This window comes from Hippoglossus stenolepis, chromosome 1 (genome assembly GCF_022539355.2).
Source record: "Hippoglossus stenolepis isolate QCI-W04-F060 chromosome 1, HSTE1.2, whole genome shotgun sequence".
Lineage (NCBI taxonomy): Eukaryota > Metazoa > Chordata > Actinopteri > Pleuronectiformes > Pleuronectidae > Hippoglossus > Hippoglossus stenolepis.
The window spans coordinates 6620844-6637490 of NC_061483.1; the positions used below are offsets into that span (position 1 = coordinate 6620844).

The following is a 16647-nucleotide window of genomic DNA, read 5'->3' on the forward strand; positions in this document are numbered from 1 at the left end:
AGGTGATCTACTTGTTAGGTAGGGTACAAAATTGACTGAAAAATCTGTTTTGTTTGTGGTGGTGTTGCACATTTAAACACAGGATCCAGGAAGCTGTTCCAGTGTTTTATTGTGGGCAAGGTAGTGGATGCCTGGATGGTGGACGAGTTCTTTGTCATTAAAGGTTTAGTGTGTAAGATTTAGGGACATCTAGTGGTGAAGTTGCATGTTGCAGCTGAATACCTCTCACCTCCCCCTCCCCTTCCAAACATGAAGGAGAACCTGTGGAAACCTTCAGTTGTAATAAAAACTCAAAAGGTGTTTAGTTTTATTTCAGTCTGGGCTACTGTAAAAAAAACATGGCTGCCACCGTAGAAAGGACCTGCAGAAAATAACGGTCTCTGATTGGTTATCAGGTATTAATTATTTCTTGTTTCACAAATTGAACAGTTTAAATTATAAAGTTCAAGTAGTAAAAGTAAAACCATGTCGCTGCAGAAAGTATTTGTATTAAACTTCACTCTGAATTGTCGTATTCTTTGACTCTGAAGCTTTTCATTATATTTGAAGACATCACTGTGTCAGTGATGTTTATAAAACACACAAGCCAGACTCTTCCTGGTAGATTGTAATGTAATGAACAATAAAAATGAATTGTTTTAAAGGAACGTGTGTTTACTTTGATATTGTGGATTATTAATATACACCGGCTGTAGGAGACAGAGTCGCCCCTTGTTAAGTAGGTGACCGCAGCGCTGATTCCTTCTTATGTAGCTAATTAGTTTTATATCGCTGCAAAGCAAAAACTCAGATAAGATCAATGACATTTAATTTAATTGTGAAAGAACAGCAATAAAACTCATAGAAACAGTGCAGGTTGATGTTTGTGCTTGTGTGCGTCAAAACGTAGTGCATTGCCTGAACAGCGTTTTGGAAACTGTAGGAGATCAGAGGAAATATAACAATGTAAAAAGTGTCATAATCAAAAGCAAATGTTCTGAATTTATCATAATAGTCATAATGCACTCCACAGTTCTGGGTTGTGTCTGAGAAGCACATGACTTAAGTGCTGTTAATGAGATCACAGAGTTTCACTGAGCGTGTAACATGACACGAAAACTCACCCATTTGGGCATCTTGCTTCCATTGGGGTCGTGGTGATGAAACTGTAAAACCAGAACTGTAGCGATGACTGAGACGCCGACGATGACAATGGTCGTGGCAAAGTACTGAGCTGGGTGCAGAGGAAACAGAGGAGAAGCGAGGCAACATTTGCATCATGCAGTAAAAGTCATGTTGAGAAAACAAACGGGTTAAAAAGGAAAAAGCCAAGCTCACAGCCCGAGAGAGTAAATCTGTCTTCTTGCCTCAAACGAGCGACTCCCTTTATGTTTGTCAGAGAAATGCAACTGTTTGAAATATGGTGACTCCAATCACTAAATAAAAAGTAGTCTAGAGCTGCTTAAACCTAATTACACTGTGATATGACAACTCCTGATGAAAAAGGACTATTCAATTTCTCAGCCGTGTCCCCCCCCATTGATAGCAGATGACACCCATAGCGACTGCGTTCAACTTGAGCCTGGCTTACCTATTAAAGGCACTGAGTCGGATGTGGGAGGCATAATCTCTGCAACCAGCAGCATGAAGACAGTCAGGGAGAGCAGCACTGTGATGCCTGGGGAGGGAAAGCACATCTCAGTTAGGGCTTCAGCTCAACTTCACCCAATCGTTCTACATTCAACTTTTCAAGGTAAAAGCTCTGTAATTCTACTCGGTATAAAACCTGGCAGCAACCAAACGAACTTTGTGCTTTTACAAGTTGCCAGACAGGGAGTGAATCTGTGCAAGTTGCCGCCAAGACAGACATTAGCGCTCACTACTGCCGTCAATGTCTGTGTCTCAGTCCGATACGGTGAAATAAAAATAATCAAATGATCGAAATGATCTGGCGGGACAGGCGTAATTGCTGGTGGGCTGGTTTTGACATCTGGCAGGACAGATGTTGCAGCTGGGCCAGGTTTGACCCGCAGGCCCCAGGTTGTGGGACACTGTTGTAGTTTATCCGAGGACATAGAAGAAGACATGTTCGAGTCACACAATTATGATTTTTTGGGACCTGCAGAAGTTGGATTTTATAATTAAGAGATACAGTTTCATTATTTAAAAAATACTCTGTAATAAATTAAGTTTTTAGACTCTTTATTCTGTCGTTCACATTATGTTCGTATTTTACATGAAGTCCTATTTATTCAAGGCATTTGCGATGCTTTATATTCTCATGTTAATTCCGGCTTGTTTCAGATGTTACGCTTCTCTCCCACACCCGGATTCTCCACCGGAACAAAGTGTGAAGGAGAATCCCCGAAACCAGAAGTGCGGAGCTGTTACAGCTGATCACGTCACCTCACCAGAGAAAGAGGGGACTTTAAAACACGAGTGAGAAAAACACTGTGGTTGGATCAACTGGAGAGTTTTAACTGATGAGTTGACATCGTTAAGCCGCCGCCTCTTCCTGTTCTACTAAACTTCTCAGCAGGATTAAGAGGCACATGCTTGTTGATGGAGACTTGACGACTGTAAACACTTAAAGGCCGTTTGTCCTGATTGCTTCTGCTGCCGCTGCTTCGTGCTTTTCAAATGTTTGACATTGGCTCTTATTTACACCAACTAATCCTACTTAACTCATTATTTGATCTTTTTCGGTTTTCGTCTGCTCATGTTCCTTTGTCGGATTTTCATTTTACTTTGAATCATTGTTAAGTAAAGTGCTACATAGATAAAGGTTATTTATATATATATATCGTCATTATTGCTATGAGATACCATATGGGACAAATTTATTTTTTCTTTGTGATTTCTAATGGATCCTTTAAACACATTATTGAACTTCTGTGAAATATGATGAATCTCATATTACAAACAACTTTTCCGACACTCATATTAAAATAGACATAAACGCCTTAATTACACTTGATAAGACATAATGCAGGTGAATTATTTTTGTGTTGACGTGCAGTTAATTGTGTGTTATTTTGATTTCGCTGATGAAGGCAGACATGCTGTGTAAATGGATCCAAAGTGCAGAGATGAGACTAAAGCTTCACACACAAAGTTGATCCATTTGTGCATTTTACAAATCATAATTCTCTGGACCGCTGAGTTTTATTCAAATTAAATGCATTTCTCAACGAGGGTTCACCGTTCTGGAATAAAGTCGTGAACGAGCGACTGGTCTGATGTAGTGACTTCATATACTGTACATCTGTGAACACACACACACACACGGCTTATGTTTGCTATGAACTACAGTATAGAACCATTTCAAAACATCTGATGAGGAGCAGTAAGGTTTTCATAACAGTCTTTGCATGAGCATACTCCACATGTCCAGTTCCAGTTCCCATGGAATGCACACATGCACACATGCAAACACGCCAACACATCTGGCTCTGGCGCAGTGTTTAATGGAGGAGTCCAGCTGTGACTCTAATGCCTCCGATGATTTGCAAAAGGGAAACCTTTCCATCCATCCATCCCCACACACAGTGTACATTTTCTTTAACAGGACACAGTTACCACATACAGATCACAGTCACCTCAGTGTGGCACCTAAGTTATGCTCGGAAAATGATGACATTTCAATGGTCTTGTCATTTTTCACAGTTACAGTAGCGTGAAATATTTTGGAAACGACTGAGAGAGAACAGAGGGAAGTAAATATATACGTCAACAAAAGAAGAAGAGCCAACATCCAGAAATGATTCAAAAGTGTCTAAGATGATGTGCAGCAGCATCCGTCCTAAGACCCGTCAGGATCTGAGCTGAATAACTGGCTTCGACCGAGCACTATTCCACCGACCAGAGCAAAGGCAGCATGAAATATCGACTGACAAGTGCATTTCAGGTCGGTGAGGTGCACAGAGGCCGTTTGGTGAAGATGAGACTTTTATTCACTGTGTTTTGTTGCAGCTCAAGAGGCAGATCACATAAAGTACCTGACAAGGGTCGTCCAGATTTGTTTGTTTTCCAACTTATGTTGCACGTAAACTGTTCTCTGAGTGTTCTGGAGCAAAGTATTTTAAATTATTATTAGTTTATTAGTAATATTAGTTTATATTTTACACATATGTTGGAGCAAAGATATAAACCAACCTTAAAATTGAAGGCAACCCAACACATAATCACACGTATTTAATACTATTACTGACAATTTAACTATATTACAAAATTACCAATCTGACACATGCACTATAGATTTTATTTGAACTAAAGCAGTAATTAATGAAAAGAAAAGTTGATTTAATGAATTTTCAAAAACCCTCAGGGAATAAATATTTTCAGATTTCTGTGCTGCAACTAACGACATGGTCAGTATTTCAGTATTGTTGCCAAAAATAAAAGAGTGTGTGTGTGTGAGAGTGTGTGTGTAAACAGTGTGTGTGTGTGTGTGAGAGTGTGTGTGTGGGTGTATTCCTCTGACCCAGTGAGATCTTCTCTCCAGAGTCAGCAGGCAGGAGGAAGACGAGCAGAGCCAGAGTGGAGATCAGGACACAGGGGATGAGCAGATTGAGGCCGTAGTAGAGGGTCCGTCTCCGCATCACCAGGGTGAAGGTGACGTCGTAGTACGGCTCCACACAGCAGTCGTAGATACGTTTGTTCTTCTGTCCTGTAACCTCTGTGAGGTCAAACAAAACACAATCTACTACAGCGGAACTGCAGTGAAAACCATTCTCTGCACTTTACAGGCCCCCGGTCCCTCTTACCAACGAGATCCCACTCTCCGTTGGCGGTGTAGGCGGTGATATCTGGCTCCACCATCTTCAAGTCCAGCGACCAGCCCCCGTGCGTCCAGGAGCCGAACTTCAGTTCACATTTCTGCACGTCAAAAGGGAACCAGCGCACGTCGATGTAGCAGGTGCTCTTGAAGATCCCTGTTGTGGGTTCGAAACGTGACAAGATCAGGCTTTGACGTGCACTGTGCTTCATGTGTCTACTGAAGAGAAGGACACGTGGACGTAATGAGATTCTCAAGAGTGTCTACAAACACACAGTGGTAAACCAGTGGGAGATTGAAAAAAGAAATGACGGTTGCTTGAGAGGAGGTTTTACTCAGGGACGATTTGGGAGTTCAAGTGTCATCCATCCTAACGAGAGTGAGAAAAAAAAATCCAATGACAATTAGATGAAAGTGGCAGTAATCCTTCAGCAGAGGCCGACAACAAACTAATTTGCCTCCGTATGTCAGAAAGATATGAGACCTTGGCAGTAACCAAGGTTTCTGCTCTGTCTCAGTGATTATAAACTTCAGCAGGGATGAATGGGGAGCGGACAAATAGAATGACTCCAGTTTACTGCAATGAACCTCAATGAAAAAGACAAATGTAAAGGGGGAGCTCATATCTGCATAGTGATTGTATTCATTTAATGCAGTACCAGTGGCGAATCGCTGTTTTGATCCAATATGGCATTTAATAAAGGGCTCGTTTGGAACAAAGTTGCGAGGCAATTTGCTGGAGGCAGAGGCGATCGATGCAGGAGAACTTCAGTGATGGAGCTATTTACGCTGGTATTGATTCAGATGCTGAGGTGTAGCAGGCTTCTGTGTGGTCAGGGAATAACAGGGGGATAGGAGCCTGCCAGGCAGAGCAGCAATCACCAGCTCTGGCAGGAGAGCCCTCAGTGTCAATGCATTGATGTGCGTGTACGTGTGCGCACGTGTACATACAAAAGAACTGATGGTTTCGGGGAGAAAATGTCATTGATCTCTCATTGACCGCAGAGATCTGGCCCACGTGTGTCAGTGGGGGCTTGATCAGGGAAAGTGCTTCACAGCTCAAAGCCCCTGTGACAGTGATGGATCCGTGGGTTTGGAACATTTGACATTAAACTGGAGCGAGACCATTTGAAAACACTGAGAGGTCACAACAGCAATTCGACATTTAACTGATATACACTCAGTTTAAATAGTTCTTATACTGTTCAAGTGCTCATTTTTCTCATTAAGTTTGTTTTTAATCAGTTATTTAAATTATGCAAACGTGGTGAAACATCATGATTGACAGCTGAGACTGACTCAAGCGTGTATTTGGGCAGGACCTTGCTACCACAGCTCCACCCCCGATGGGAATATTTTGGCTTCAGGAAGCAGAGACGTATTGTCTTGTCTTGTCAACTTTATATACAGTCAGATGATTATTTAAAATCCAGTTTGGTTCATAGATGTCAAGGTTGGGACGTGGAATGGACAAGTTTCTCTGTGTGTGGTCATGTTACTTTGATATAATTCAAGATATACTCGTCTTAGTTTTTTTTTCTTTTAAAACAAAAGAAGGGGAGGTTGTTATTGTGATTTTGCTGTAAACTATTGTAAACTCTCTTCTCAGTTATGTTTCACACGTTCCACAGCTGGAGGCCCCCTCAAAGAACACATAACACGACTGACATGTTGTTTCCTGTGAAAGATGATGTCAGGCCTCAGAAAGGTTAAATTCTCTTTCTCGCGAGAGGCTTAATACTTTCCAGATGTTCACAGGTCTCCAGTGACTTGTGAGTTAAGTCTCACACGTTGCTCTCAGATTTTAAAAAGCTATATAGACTCTGCACATTTCTTTGTGTCAGAATGCATCGACTGAGAATCATCGTCTTTGATATTCAGTCGTACAAACAACAAACATGACACAGCACGGGACAGTTCATTTACAGAATAGTTCAGTGGGGGGGGGGTGCAGAGCCAATATTTAGTTTGTCCTTTCTGGGCTACTGTAGAAACAGGGCACTGCAACATGGTGGTCGCTGTGGAAGAGAACCCACTCAATGTAGATTAAAGGCTCATTCGAAGCCAAATAAAACACAACAAGATCCCTAAATCCTATACTACATAGTTTAACAGGCAATGTTTGAAAACTGTTTTATTTCTTGAAACAATAAAACAGATTTCTGTCTGTTTTAGAGTTTTTTCCAATGTCAGGTCAATGACATTTGTTACAGCAACAACAGTTCTGTTTATATCTTGTGTAACAACATCTGTGAACTTTGGACTCGCACTGAGTCTCCTGACATTTCAGATTCGTTCCCCATCACCTGTTTTACCCATTAGCACTTTACACTGGAGGCCGAAAGTCTCAGACCACTCTGGGAAGTGCTCTCACTTTGTGTGTCTATTGGGCTTTCTGTGCTGATCTTAAAAACATATGCACATTCCACTGGCTGTAAGGAATCAATGTGGACAACTAATGGTAATCAGTTAGATGCAAAAACAACAGAGGATGCCCACATTAAATATAAAACAAATCAAAATAAAAATATATAATTCTTTCCTCGGGTTTCAGCTTTTTTCTTACACAGGACACAGGATATTTAATTTACATTTAAAACAAATGGTCCAATTTAATTCCAGCCAGATTCACCATCTAACTTTTACTGTATGTACCACACCTCTGAGGGGTCATGAGACATAGAAGGAGAGTCAAAGAGGATTTCTATCAAATACTATTTATATAATATTTTAGCCATAATTGTTAAAAGCGACAACAATACTTCAGTAAACAATAAATCAGTTTTCCTTCATTTTTTAAATGGTCAGTGGTCAGTTGTCTGAGGTTCTGAAGCTGGAAAGTGAGAAAGAACAAACAGTCTCCGTGCTCTTTCTTCTCCCACAGACCTAAAGTCATTTTATGTAAGTTTATTCCTCTAAGACAAAGAGAAACCAGCCGTACACTAGTCCCATTTTAAATAACTCTGTGGTTTTCTTTGTCTCCATGCGACTGCAGAGGTGATGATGACAGATTAGTGGCGGCTTCAGCTGCAGCAGGTCAGTATACAGCAACACAGGAAACATTGCAACATGAACTATAACTCAAATAAAAATAATGCTGGTTGCATGTGTCTGGCATGGTTACTTTTGGGGGCCGGGGGCTGAAATGTTTGGAAACCCCTGTTTTACCTCCCATCATATATCATATTCCCATATTTTCTTTTAGGTGCTGGAAATAAAATAAAGGTTTAGTTGTGTAGCTTGTCATTTTTTAAATTTAGATTCTGCTTATAAGTTATTTATCTCAGTTGCTCAGCTTCTGCTGCTGTTTAAAATATCTCCATGTGTTAAAATATCTGAGGAATGAAGCAATGATCCAACATCAAATACTTCCAATGTGATTTTTGTGAGTGCTGAGTGAGATTGTGATTCTCACCTGGAGGTATGTAAGAGCAGCCACCCGAGGAGTTGACCAAGATGTTGGTGTGGAACGTAGCATCGAACCTTTCATCTGCACTGTGGGTTTAACAGAGAACTCCATCACTGTCTACTGGGTTATTGTTCAACCCGAGTTCAGCTTTGGTGGAAAACACCATAATAAATTCATACACAGATACAGACCTTTTTCGAGAAGAGCTATAAATTATGAGGATGCAACAAACAAATATTTCTCCAACTGTAATTTATTGCAGCAGGTTCAGAGCACGAGAGGAGTCACGGCGGATGCAGCGTTTCCCTGGGGACGGTTACTCGGTGGTTACCCTCGTTCTCCCCTGCCACCCACTCCCTCTGAATGAACTCCCCAGAGGTGGAGGCAGGGGTGAGCTGGAGTTGCTTGACAAACTTAACTTGCAGCGGCAACTGATTCAAAGAGTTTCAAACCACGGGGCAGAGACGAATGCAGTACAATGCTTTCCCCTTCATTAGCTGATGGAGGGCAGAGTCCCTCTAATGTGATTGGTTCACATCTTTCATTTGCAGATTGATTAATGGTGATCTCTTTGGCATTGACCAGGAGGGACACATCAGAAAATGCTCTTTCTTCCATCTTCCTGACACATTTTTGTCTAAATGATTTATTTCTTGACGAACAGAACAGAACTTGTGAGGGATATGGACAGTTCTTCTGTTCCATCTTGGTTCTCCTGCTCTTTCTGCCTGTCCTCGTTTGTGTTCTGATTGGATCCAGAGATTTGATCATCGTTAGCTAAATCAATGCCCATTAAAATCCCCACTTTATTGATCTGGAAGGAACGAATTTCCTTCCAGATCAATAAAGTTTCATCTTGTCTTCTCTTGTCTCATTTGTGGATCAATTTCATTCACAAAATTGACACCAAAGAGCGAAAAGAGGAAATTCACACCACAGAGCCTCAACTCCTGGTGGTCAGCAATGAGCTGTGATGAAAACATAACAAATGTAGCAGCCTCAATATTGGACCCAAAAAGTCTATTTTCCTTTAAATGGGACTAAAGAAATCTAGAAAAAGTTCTGATATTTTGTCGACTTGAATATTTCGAGAGCGATTTGATATTCGATGTGATACATTCAATATTAATAAACTTTGACTCTGTAGTAGCGGCTGGGATTCATCAACCGAGGAGCCAGTGTCGATCTCAACAACAGCAACGACAACTCATTCTCCAGTTCCGGTTGTGAGTTCTGAGTCGAGCTCCACTGAACTTTGAATCAACAGGTGAACGGCTGTTTGTGCAGCGGCGGGGGTGCAGCTTCAGGCTTCTGTGGACTGAATCTTGCAGCACGTCACTTTTTACAGTTTCAGAAAGAAAGCTGCGACCAGCATCACCGCAGGTCAAGCAAACAGCCCGCTCCAAACTCGGCTTTTGGTACACGACTGTGAACCAATTCCACCAGATAAAAACAAATTGTAAAAGCCACAGATGATCTTATATCTCTGGTAAAGGCCACTTGATAATGAATCTGTTTGTATAGTTGTGTTTCTTGCATGAGGAGCCAAAACTAACAACATCAGATCTGTGGTGTCTGTTGTGCCGCAGTCTCACAGTCATTGTTCCAATCTTGCTTTTAACTCTGGAATACAAAAATACAAAAATGCCTCATCCCTCTGAGACCCCCCCCTCCAAATCATATTGTGCACATCTGACACGATGCATATCCAATTACAGTGTAGCAGCCGGCAGATCTGCTGGCTTCAGCTCCCACTGCCTACCTGTTATAGAGCAGAATGTCTGGCTTCCAAATGAGATTTTCTGGAAATCTCACATGGGTAACCCCTGGATACTCCTCTGGATTCCACTGGAGGTAATCATCATTCCAATACTGTGGGATACAGACACATAACATGCTTTAACACATCCCTCAAACCTGTTCCCAGATCTGTGTCTCGAGCTGGAAATTAACAACGGTGTGTTTTTAGTGGCAGTGACAGTTGGTGTAATTGGTTGAACTGGTCTGTTCTGAACCTGCCTGTTTGGAATGGGTCTGCTCTTGTGTGATGTGTTGATGCTCTGGAGCTACTTCACAATTACACCATGTCATTAGTGAGTCCTCCTCAAACACTTCTACAATATACTGACACGATCACTTTAGGCTCATATCCATTTTGTCATGGCCACAAGAAGGATATGGGACATCTGGATTGTCCCATATCCTTCATATGTAGCTAAAGTGCTGAGTCTTGAACAAAGAGCTTAGTCCTCCTGTGTTGAGCCATGCATTTGTTTAATGGTACATTCTTCAAAGCACTGCATACAATAGATATTTAGTTTTCTGGGTGTGAGGCCTTTTGGTTGCATCAGTTCTTGTCTTGTCTGGGTTTGAAAAACGCTGCTTGTTGAAAATCCTCAGCACTGAAATTGTAAATGTTGCTGTGAGTGATTCTAGATGCTACACATCCCATCAAGCCAGTAATGGAGCTGAGTGACGTCACCAGGAGAGGCCGCTGTGGTAGAAACACAAGCGTACCAGGCTTTTATAGATACACAGTCATTTGTCATGCAGGCAACCACCCAGCTGTTTCCAACAAAGCACTATCATGATGTCTGGAACCAAACCTGAGGCCACTTCATTATTCTCTAAATGCCACATTTGCATTTTGTTAATTCCGATGCTATCCTGAGGCATTAGACATGATACTAACACAGGAAAACAGAGCCAACAAACTGTAGATTGACGCTGAAAGACCACTGAGGATGCTGGAGTCTATTTTGCTGCTGTGATTCCACATGGTGATTTAAAACGGACCAAACGGCCTTGATGCAGGGAACCAGTGTCACACGACAGACAGGCCGCGATAAAACATCTATGTTGGTCTCACTACGTGGAGGAGAAAGGAGCCGACTGCTCCGATGGAAGATGAAAATGAAAATGCTGGATACCAGCTGACGTGATAAACAAGTTTTATGACCATTACAAAACATTTCAACGTACTATATTAGCTTTGGACACATTGAATACCTTAAAAAGATAAGTTTGACATTTAGGGGAAAATCCTGAATCGCTCTCGTTGGGAATTTGATGAGGAGACGGATACAATTCAATCAGGAGAGACTTTAATTGAAAAACGTACGAAATGTATTGCCGTGCACGATAAGAGGTGAAAGTAATGTGACATAAATAAGATGGTGAGGCTGTGCATAATATAGTAACCCCCCCCCGGAGTATAGAAACCGGTGGTGGTTGATGGGATCTAGAAAATGTTGAGGACCAGAGGAGAGATAAGGGCTCCACCAGGAAACTGGATATGGAGACTGAAGGTGATGGGGGTGGAGGGGGGGTCACAGCAAATCACTAAAATAACAGCTGACAGCGACAGAGAGGAGAACAGATTTGAAGTTTGTCACAGCGACATGATTGGCTGATTGAGCTGATGGCCAAATCTGATTGGATTTGAATTCACCAATACCAACAATTCTACAGCTCATAAACTTGACCTAAATGTAATAATTAGTGTGGCTCACTCGCCCTTAACATGCTCAGGTAAACTTCAGAATCTTGTGAAGTACGTATAGGAAATAGATGGATTTATCATTAAAAGTGTAGTAAAATATAGTTTTGCAAATCATCTTTTCTGTGACTTTTTAACAAAGTGCAGGGAAAGGTCTTACCAGATGAAGCCAAATGTTGGTGGTTAAAATCTGGTTCTTCTCATCCTGTTAGAAAGAACATGATATTTATTAATATTATATGTTTAATATTTTTATTGAAAAATGTATGAAGGCATAATCATGCTACTCAGTATTATATATTACACTCTAGCTTCACCTCTCAGGACAATAGTAATGAAAAGAAATGGCTGCTACAAGTCAAACAAGTGTAAAACAGAATAAATGATGATGCTCCGGGAGTTTCTACAACAACCAGCTTCACCTGTGTCTCCAGTTTTATTTATCAGCCGTGCTAAAGCTTTTTGCATCAATTACGCTTTGAAAATTCTACCAAATGTTTGTGTTCATAAAAGATGCAAAACCTGGATCAATTAGAAAAAGAGTTGAAAGAGTTGGTTTTAGATGCAAAGGAAGGAGATGCTGATAATGTTAACTGATGATAACAGATTAAATGTATGAGGAGCTGTTATTTACACACCACATCAATGATCTGCATGAGGCTGAGGCCGAGGCTCACAGTGAGGGTGTGACTATCATTGTGGACTGGTCTCTCCAGTCGCTGGTATGAAGTCAACAGCTCTTTGTACAGTCGTCGCTGGTTTGGTCCCTGATGAGAAACTACAGACGACGGAGACAGTGGATATATTTTCATCATCACTTCAGAAAAAAATGAGAAAGACTGACACTGTAGATCACATCAAATGAGGATTCAGTTGTTAGTTTCACAGCCAAGCTTCCATTCACACAGCCGTCCTGAAAAACAAACATTTATCAAATATAAAATTGAACTTAAATGGGGCAGACTGGTGGTGCAGGGGTTCAAACTGTCGCCTCACAGCAAGAAGGTTCCTGGGTGGAAGCTCGGAGCTCCAGCTTCCTCTCAAAGTCCAGAGACATGCAGATTCAGGTTCGGTTCATTGGAGACTCTAAACTGAATGTGAGTGATTGTTTGTCTCTGTAGGTTGGCCCCTGTGATTCGCCGGCAGCCAACCTGTAGAGTTTCTGAGAAAATTTAAGGCAAAGTTGGCTAATTTTTCATTATGGCACTCAGAACTCGCTCATATTAAATATTATTTTTAAAAGAATCTAAAAGAATTAAATAATACATACATAAATATATATATAAACTTAAATTATGGCCTATTCTAACAAAGTGATAAAACATATGCTGCCCAGAAAAGGCAATCATCCAAATACAGAGTCCTCTACAATCTCTAATCAGACCTGAGCCTCATTTTAACACCCTCTTGAGTTATGGAGCACTTTTTGGCAGCATTTCACTTCACTGATGCGGCCACGGTCCAATTATCCTAGACCACCTGTGACAGGCCCATTATCCCGATGATTCGGCAGGGAGCTGCTTGTCTGTGGGCATCGCCCCGCTCCTCTGTTCTCCGTTACATCTGCTTCTTACATGAAAGACGGACTGAAAGATGAGCTGAAAGCACGTTTTTGTCCATGTCCCAATCCCATGTGGCCCCGTCCCCCCTCCCAATCCGACCATAATCAAATTTCCGTCAGTGCAGCAGCCAGATGACAAAAATGTGTGTAAGTGTCCCGAGATGCCTCTGTAATACATCTCAGTTGATTTACTGCCCATCAGACCACACGAGGAACATCCCCAAAGTCGCTGGGAGTCAGAAACGAGAGAAGCAAAGCCTTTCTACGTCTTAATCCAATTTAACAGCACTAATGATGTCAGAAAGATGGACAGTGGCTTTAAGTACAGGACTTCTCTCCATCTGCCTCTCTCCGTACTTCACTCTCGGTGAAGCCTAAATTAACAAGTGCCAGTGAGTAAGTGCAGCCTGAGGAGCCTGAGTGGCTACCATTACAATAACTGCCTCAATTAAAATATTCAGAATTCAGAGGAGATTTGAATAAAACTGATGAGACCCAGCACGTCTGCAGGGTTTTAAGAGCTGATCACTATTTAAGGATAGAGATTTTGAATTTGCAGCGTTTTCATTCATAAAGACTGAACACAGGGGGCAGCAGGGGGAAGTAAGTCAGACATAGAAATATGTGTTGCAACATAGCGTGAAAGGCACAAGGAGAACAATGTTGCTCTGGTTTTAAACATAGAAATCTTTGTTTGTTTTTTCTTTTCAGTCTTTGAATGAGGAACTGGGCGTGACAGTCTCCAAAAGACACAACGTCAGTGAAAGCTGCAAGAAGATCGGTGATGACAGAGAAACCAGCCACAGATGTAAACAGTAATAAGAGTCCACATCAACAAGACGTCTAATGTGAAATCAATGATTTAAAATGTTTTGTAATCAGGCTACAAATAAAACTACGATTACATTTTTACATTTATAGAGTGTAACATTTATAGAGTTGTTACATTTATAGAGTGTAACATTAACGAGTGGGGAAAAAAACTCTATAGATGACTTGTTTGCTAAAACTTATCCCATCACATCCACATGAGAATCTGCTTTGACTCTGTGTGAACACATTCTTTTCTGGGTCAAGTCCATATGGTTGCAAGTTATGTTCAAGAAATATCATGATTATCTCCAAAACTATCTCCAATAACAAAATAATCAACGCAGAATCAGTTTTCCTCATTTGCAGATGATGTTCTTTTATTCTTTTCTGACACAACCCACTCGCTTCCACACATCTTAGAGATCTTCAAACATTTTAACTGTTTTTAGTTACAAAATAAACTGGACAAAGTCACCTCTGCTACCTTTGAACTCTAGAGATAAAGATAAATGTGCAAATTTTAACATCCCAGAAGTCGCTCTCTTTAAATATTTAGGAATGCATTTCCATGTTAAGAAAAAAGAATCTCTAACATTAGTAGTTTTAACACGATTTGTAAAGACGCCATCATTTACCCATTTTCCTGTCAGGTAGGATCTCATCAAGGTTCAAATACAAGAGGAACCTTGTGACAGTCCAGTCGCAGACACAGCATGAGACACGTTTCGATTTTCAGTCAATCACACTGACTCTGAGAACTTTAATAAGCTTATTAGAATGTCTAATGAAACCTGATCTAAGATCAACATCATCCTGCTGATATATACACTTCGTTCTCTTTCTGATTGCTCATTAAGCTGCTTCCAAGTCGTTGCAAATTCTTACAAGCACAGAACTTCTATATTTGACTAGGTTTGGGTGATACCGCCAAAAATTATATCAAGATATAAAAAATGTCACATCAGTCAATTAACTATCACGATAAATGTCACATTATTTTACAGTTTAATTTTGGGTTTAAAGACTGAATATCAGACACAACAGCAAAACATCATAAAAACACAATGCATATGCTATATATGGATAAATACTGGACTTTTGCTGCAAGGATATAGATGAAATTTAAATTGTGATGATTGTTGATTTTGTTATAGATAGATAGATAGATAGATAGATAGATAGATAGATAGATAGATAGATAGATAGATAGACAGATAGTACTCATATTTACTTTGTGTTGGTTCATATTTCTCCTAAATGTTAAAACTGGTGATCAAACCACAACAATGTTCCCCTAAAATTCTGTGTTTGGCACAGCAGGCAGTGTGAGGGGGGGTTGCACATCGATCCAGAGGTGATTAAACGCAGGGGAAAAAAGCAAAAGCCGCAAGAAAAGAAAGTGCATCATCCCCTGATGAAGATCCTGCAGGTTGTGTGAGTGTGGAAATGACAGTGTGCGTGTGGAGCCTACCTTTCACTGTGCAGGCAGCGACTGCAACGACGAGAGCAAAGTGTAGTAACTCCATGATGAGCCGAGCGAGGAGTGAGAGGAGAGCACCCAGATTCCTCAGTTCACCCAGAGTGTGTGTGTGTGTGTGTGTGTGTGTGTGTGTGTGTGTGTGTGTGTGTGTGTGTGTGTGTGTGTGTGTGTGTGTGTGTGTGTGTGTGTGTGTGTGTGTGTGTGTGTGTGTGTGTGTGTGTGCATTAAATAACTCCTCCTGTAATGAGTGGCTGCTGTTTGACAGACAGTGAGATTTGTTGTCTCATTGAGTGACAACATTAAAAAACTGTCTCTCATTGATCATGAACTCGATAAATAAAAATCCTCCACAGAAACAAAATATTATGTAAAAATGTAAATTGTATCTCGGTTTATTTTGGCTACAAATACTTTTTATGACTTTTATGTCCCTTTCTGTTTTTGCAGCCTACATATTAATGAATGATGTTCTCTTTGTTCTCTCTGCAGGGACATTTAATACTTTTTCCTGGATTGTCCTCTATTTATGTTAATTTCCTTTGGCTCTGAGATGATGATGAAAAACCTGAGTTGTTCGTCAGAAAGGGAACTTTGTTATGAGCAGATTTTGTTTGCCAAGCTTTGGAGAGACGGGCGGAATATTATGTTTAATGGCCAAGTTGTATAAGTATGTGTACTTTTATATTAAAGTAAAACACAATGCAAGTGCAACTGGACCTTTTGGGGTCTTGTAAACCCATGAAGGTTGGGCCCACTGTGTGCATGACATGAACATTTATAAGTGAATAAAACCTCTAAAACTCCATTGTGTTTTGTATATAGCATTATAAAGCATAATATCATGCAATTTTGACAAAAGGATGCAATCTGCATATTTCTTTATTACTTATATTTAAAACAGAGTTTAAAAGGATTGCACAGGGAAGCGGGAAAAGTTGGACAGACTAAGCTTCAAACTTTTATAATGGTAAAAGAAAAGTGAAAGAACGGCGCCATCTGCTGGTAAATGAACAAACGTACAATTATTTTGATATTGCAGGGCCTGGATTCTTTTAATTCTTGCAAATAATACTAATAAGTATAATCTTAATTTATATTTTAGTAAAAAAAAACATATTTTATCATGAGT

At 40.6% G+C, this 16647-nt stretch overlaps 1 protein-coding gene across 1 annotated transcript in view; it reads right to left on the minus strand.

Annotated features, from left to right (window-relative positions):
- The window catches only part of LOC118106543 (neuronal acetylcholine receptor subunit alpha-7), a 16925-nt gene extending 1271 nt beyond the window's left edge, over positions 1-15654 (minus strand). Inside the window, exons 1-9 of the mRNA XM_035155185.2 lie at positions 15510-15654; positions 12303-12442; positions 11825-11869; positions 9928-10037; positions 8172-8251; positions 4746-4913; positions 4463-4657; positions 1571-1657; positions 1104-1213 (exon numbers count right to left, since the gene is read on the minus strand). Coding sequence (XP_035011076.1) covers positions 1104-1213; positions 1571-1657; positions 4463-4657; positions 4746-4913; positions 8172-8251; positions 9928-10037; positions 11825-11869; positions 12303-12442; positions 15510-15564 — 990 coding nt within the window. The 5' untranslated portion in view covers positions 15565-15654. The remainder of the gene's footprint in view (positions 1-1103; positions 1214-1570; positions 1658-4462; positions 4658-4745; positions 4914-8171; positions 8252-9927; positions 10038-11824; positions 11870-12302; positions 12443-15509) is intronic.
- Positions 15655-16647: the final 993 nt, after the last annotated feature.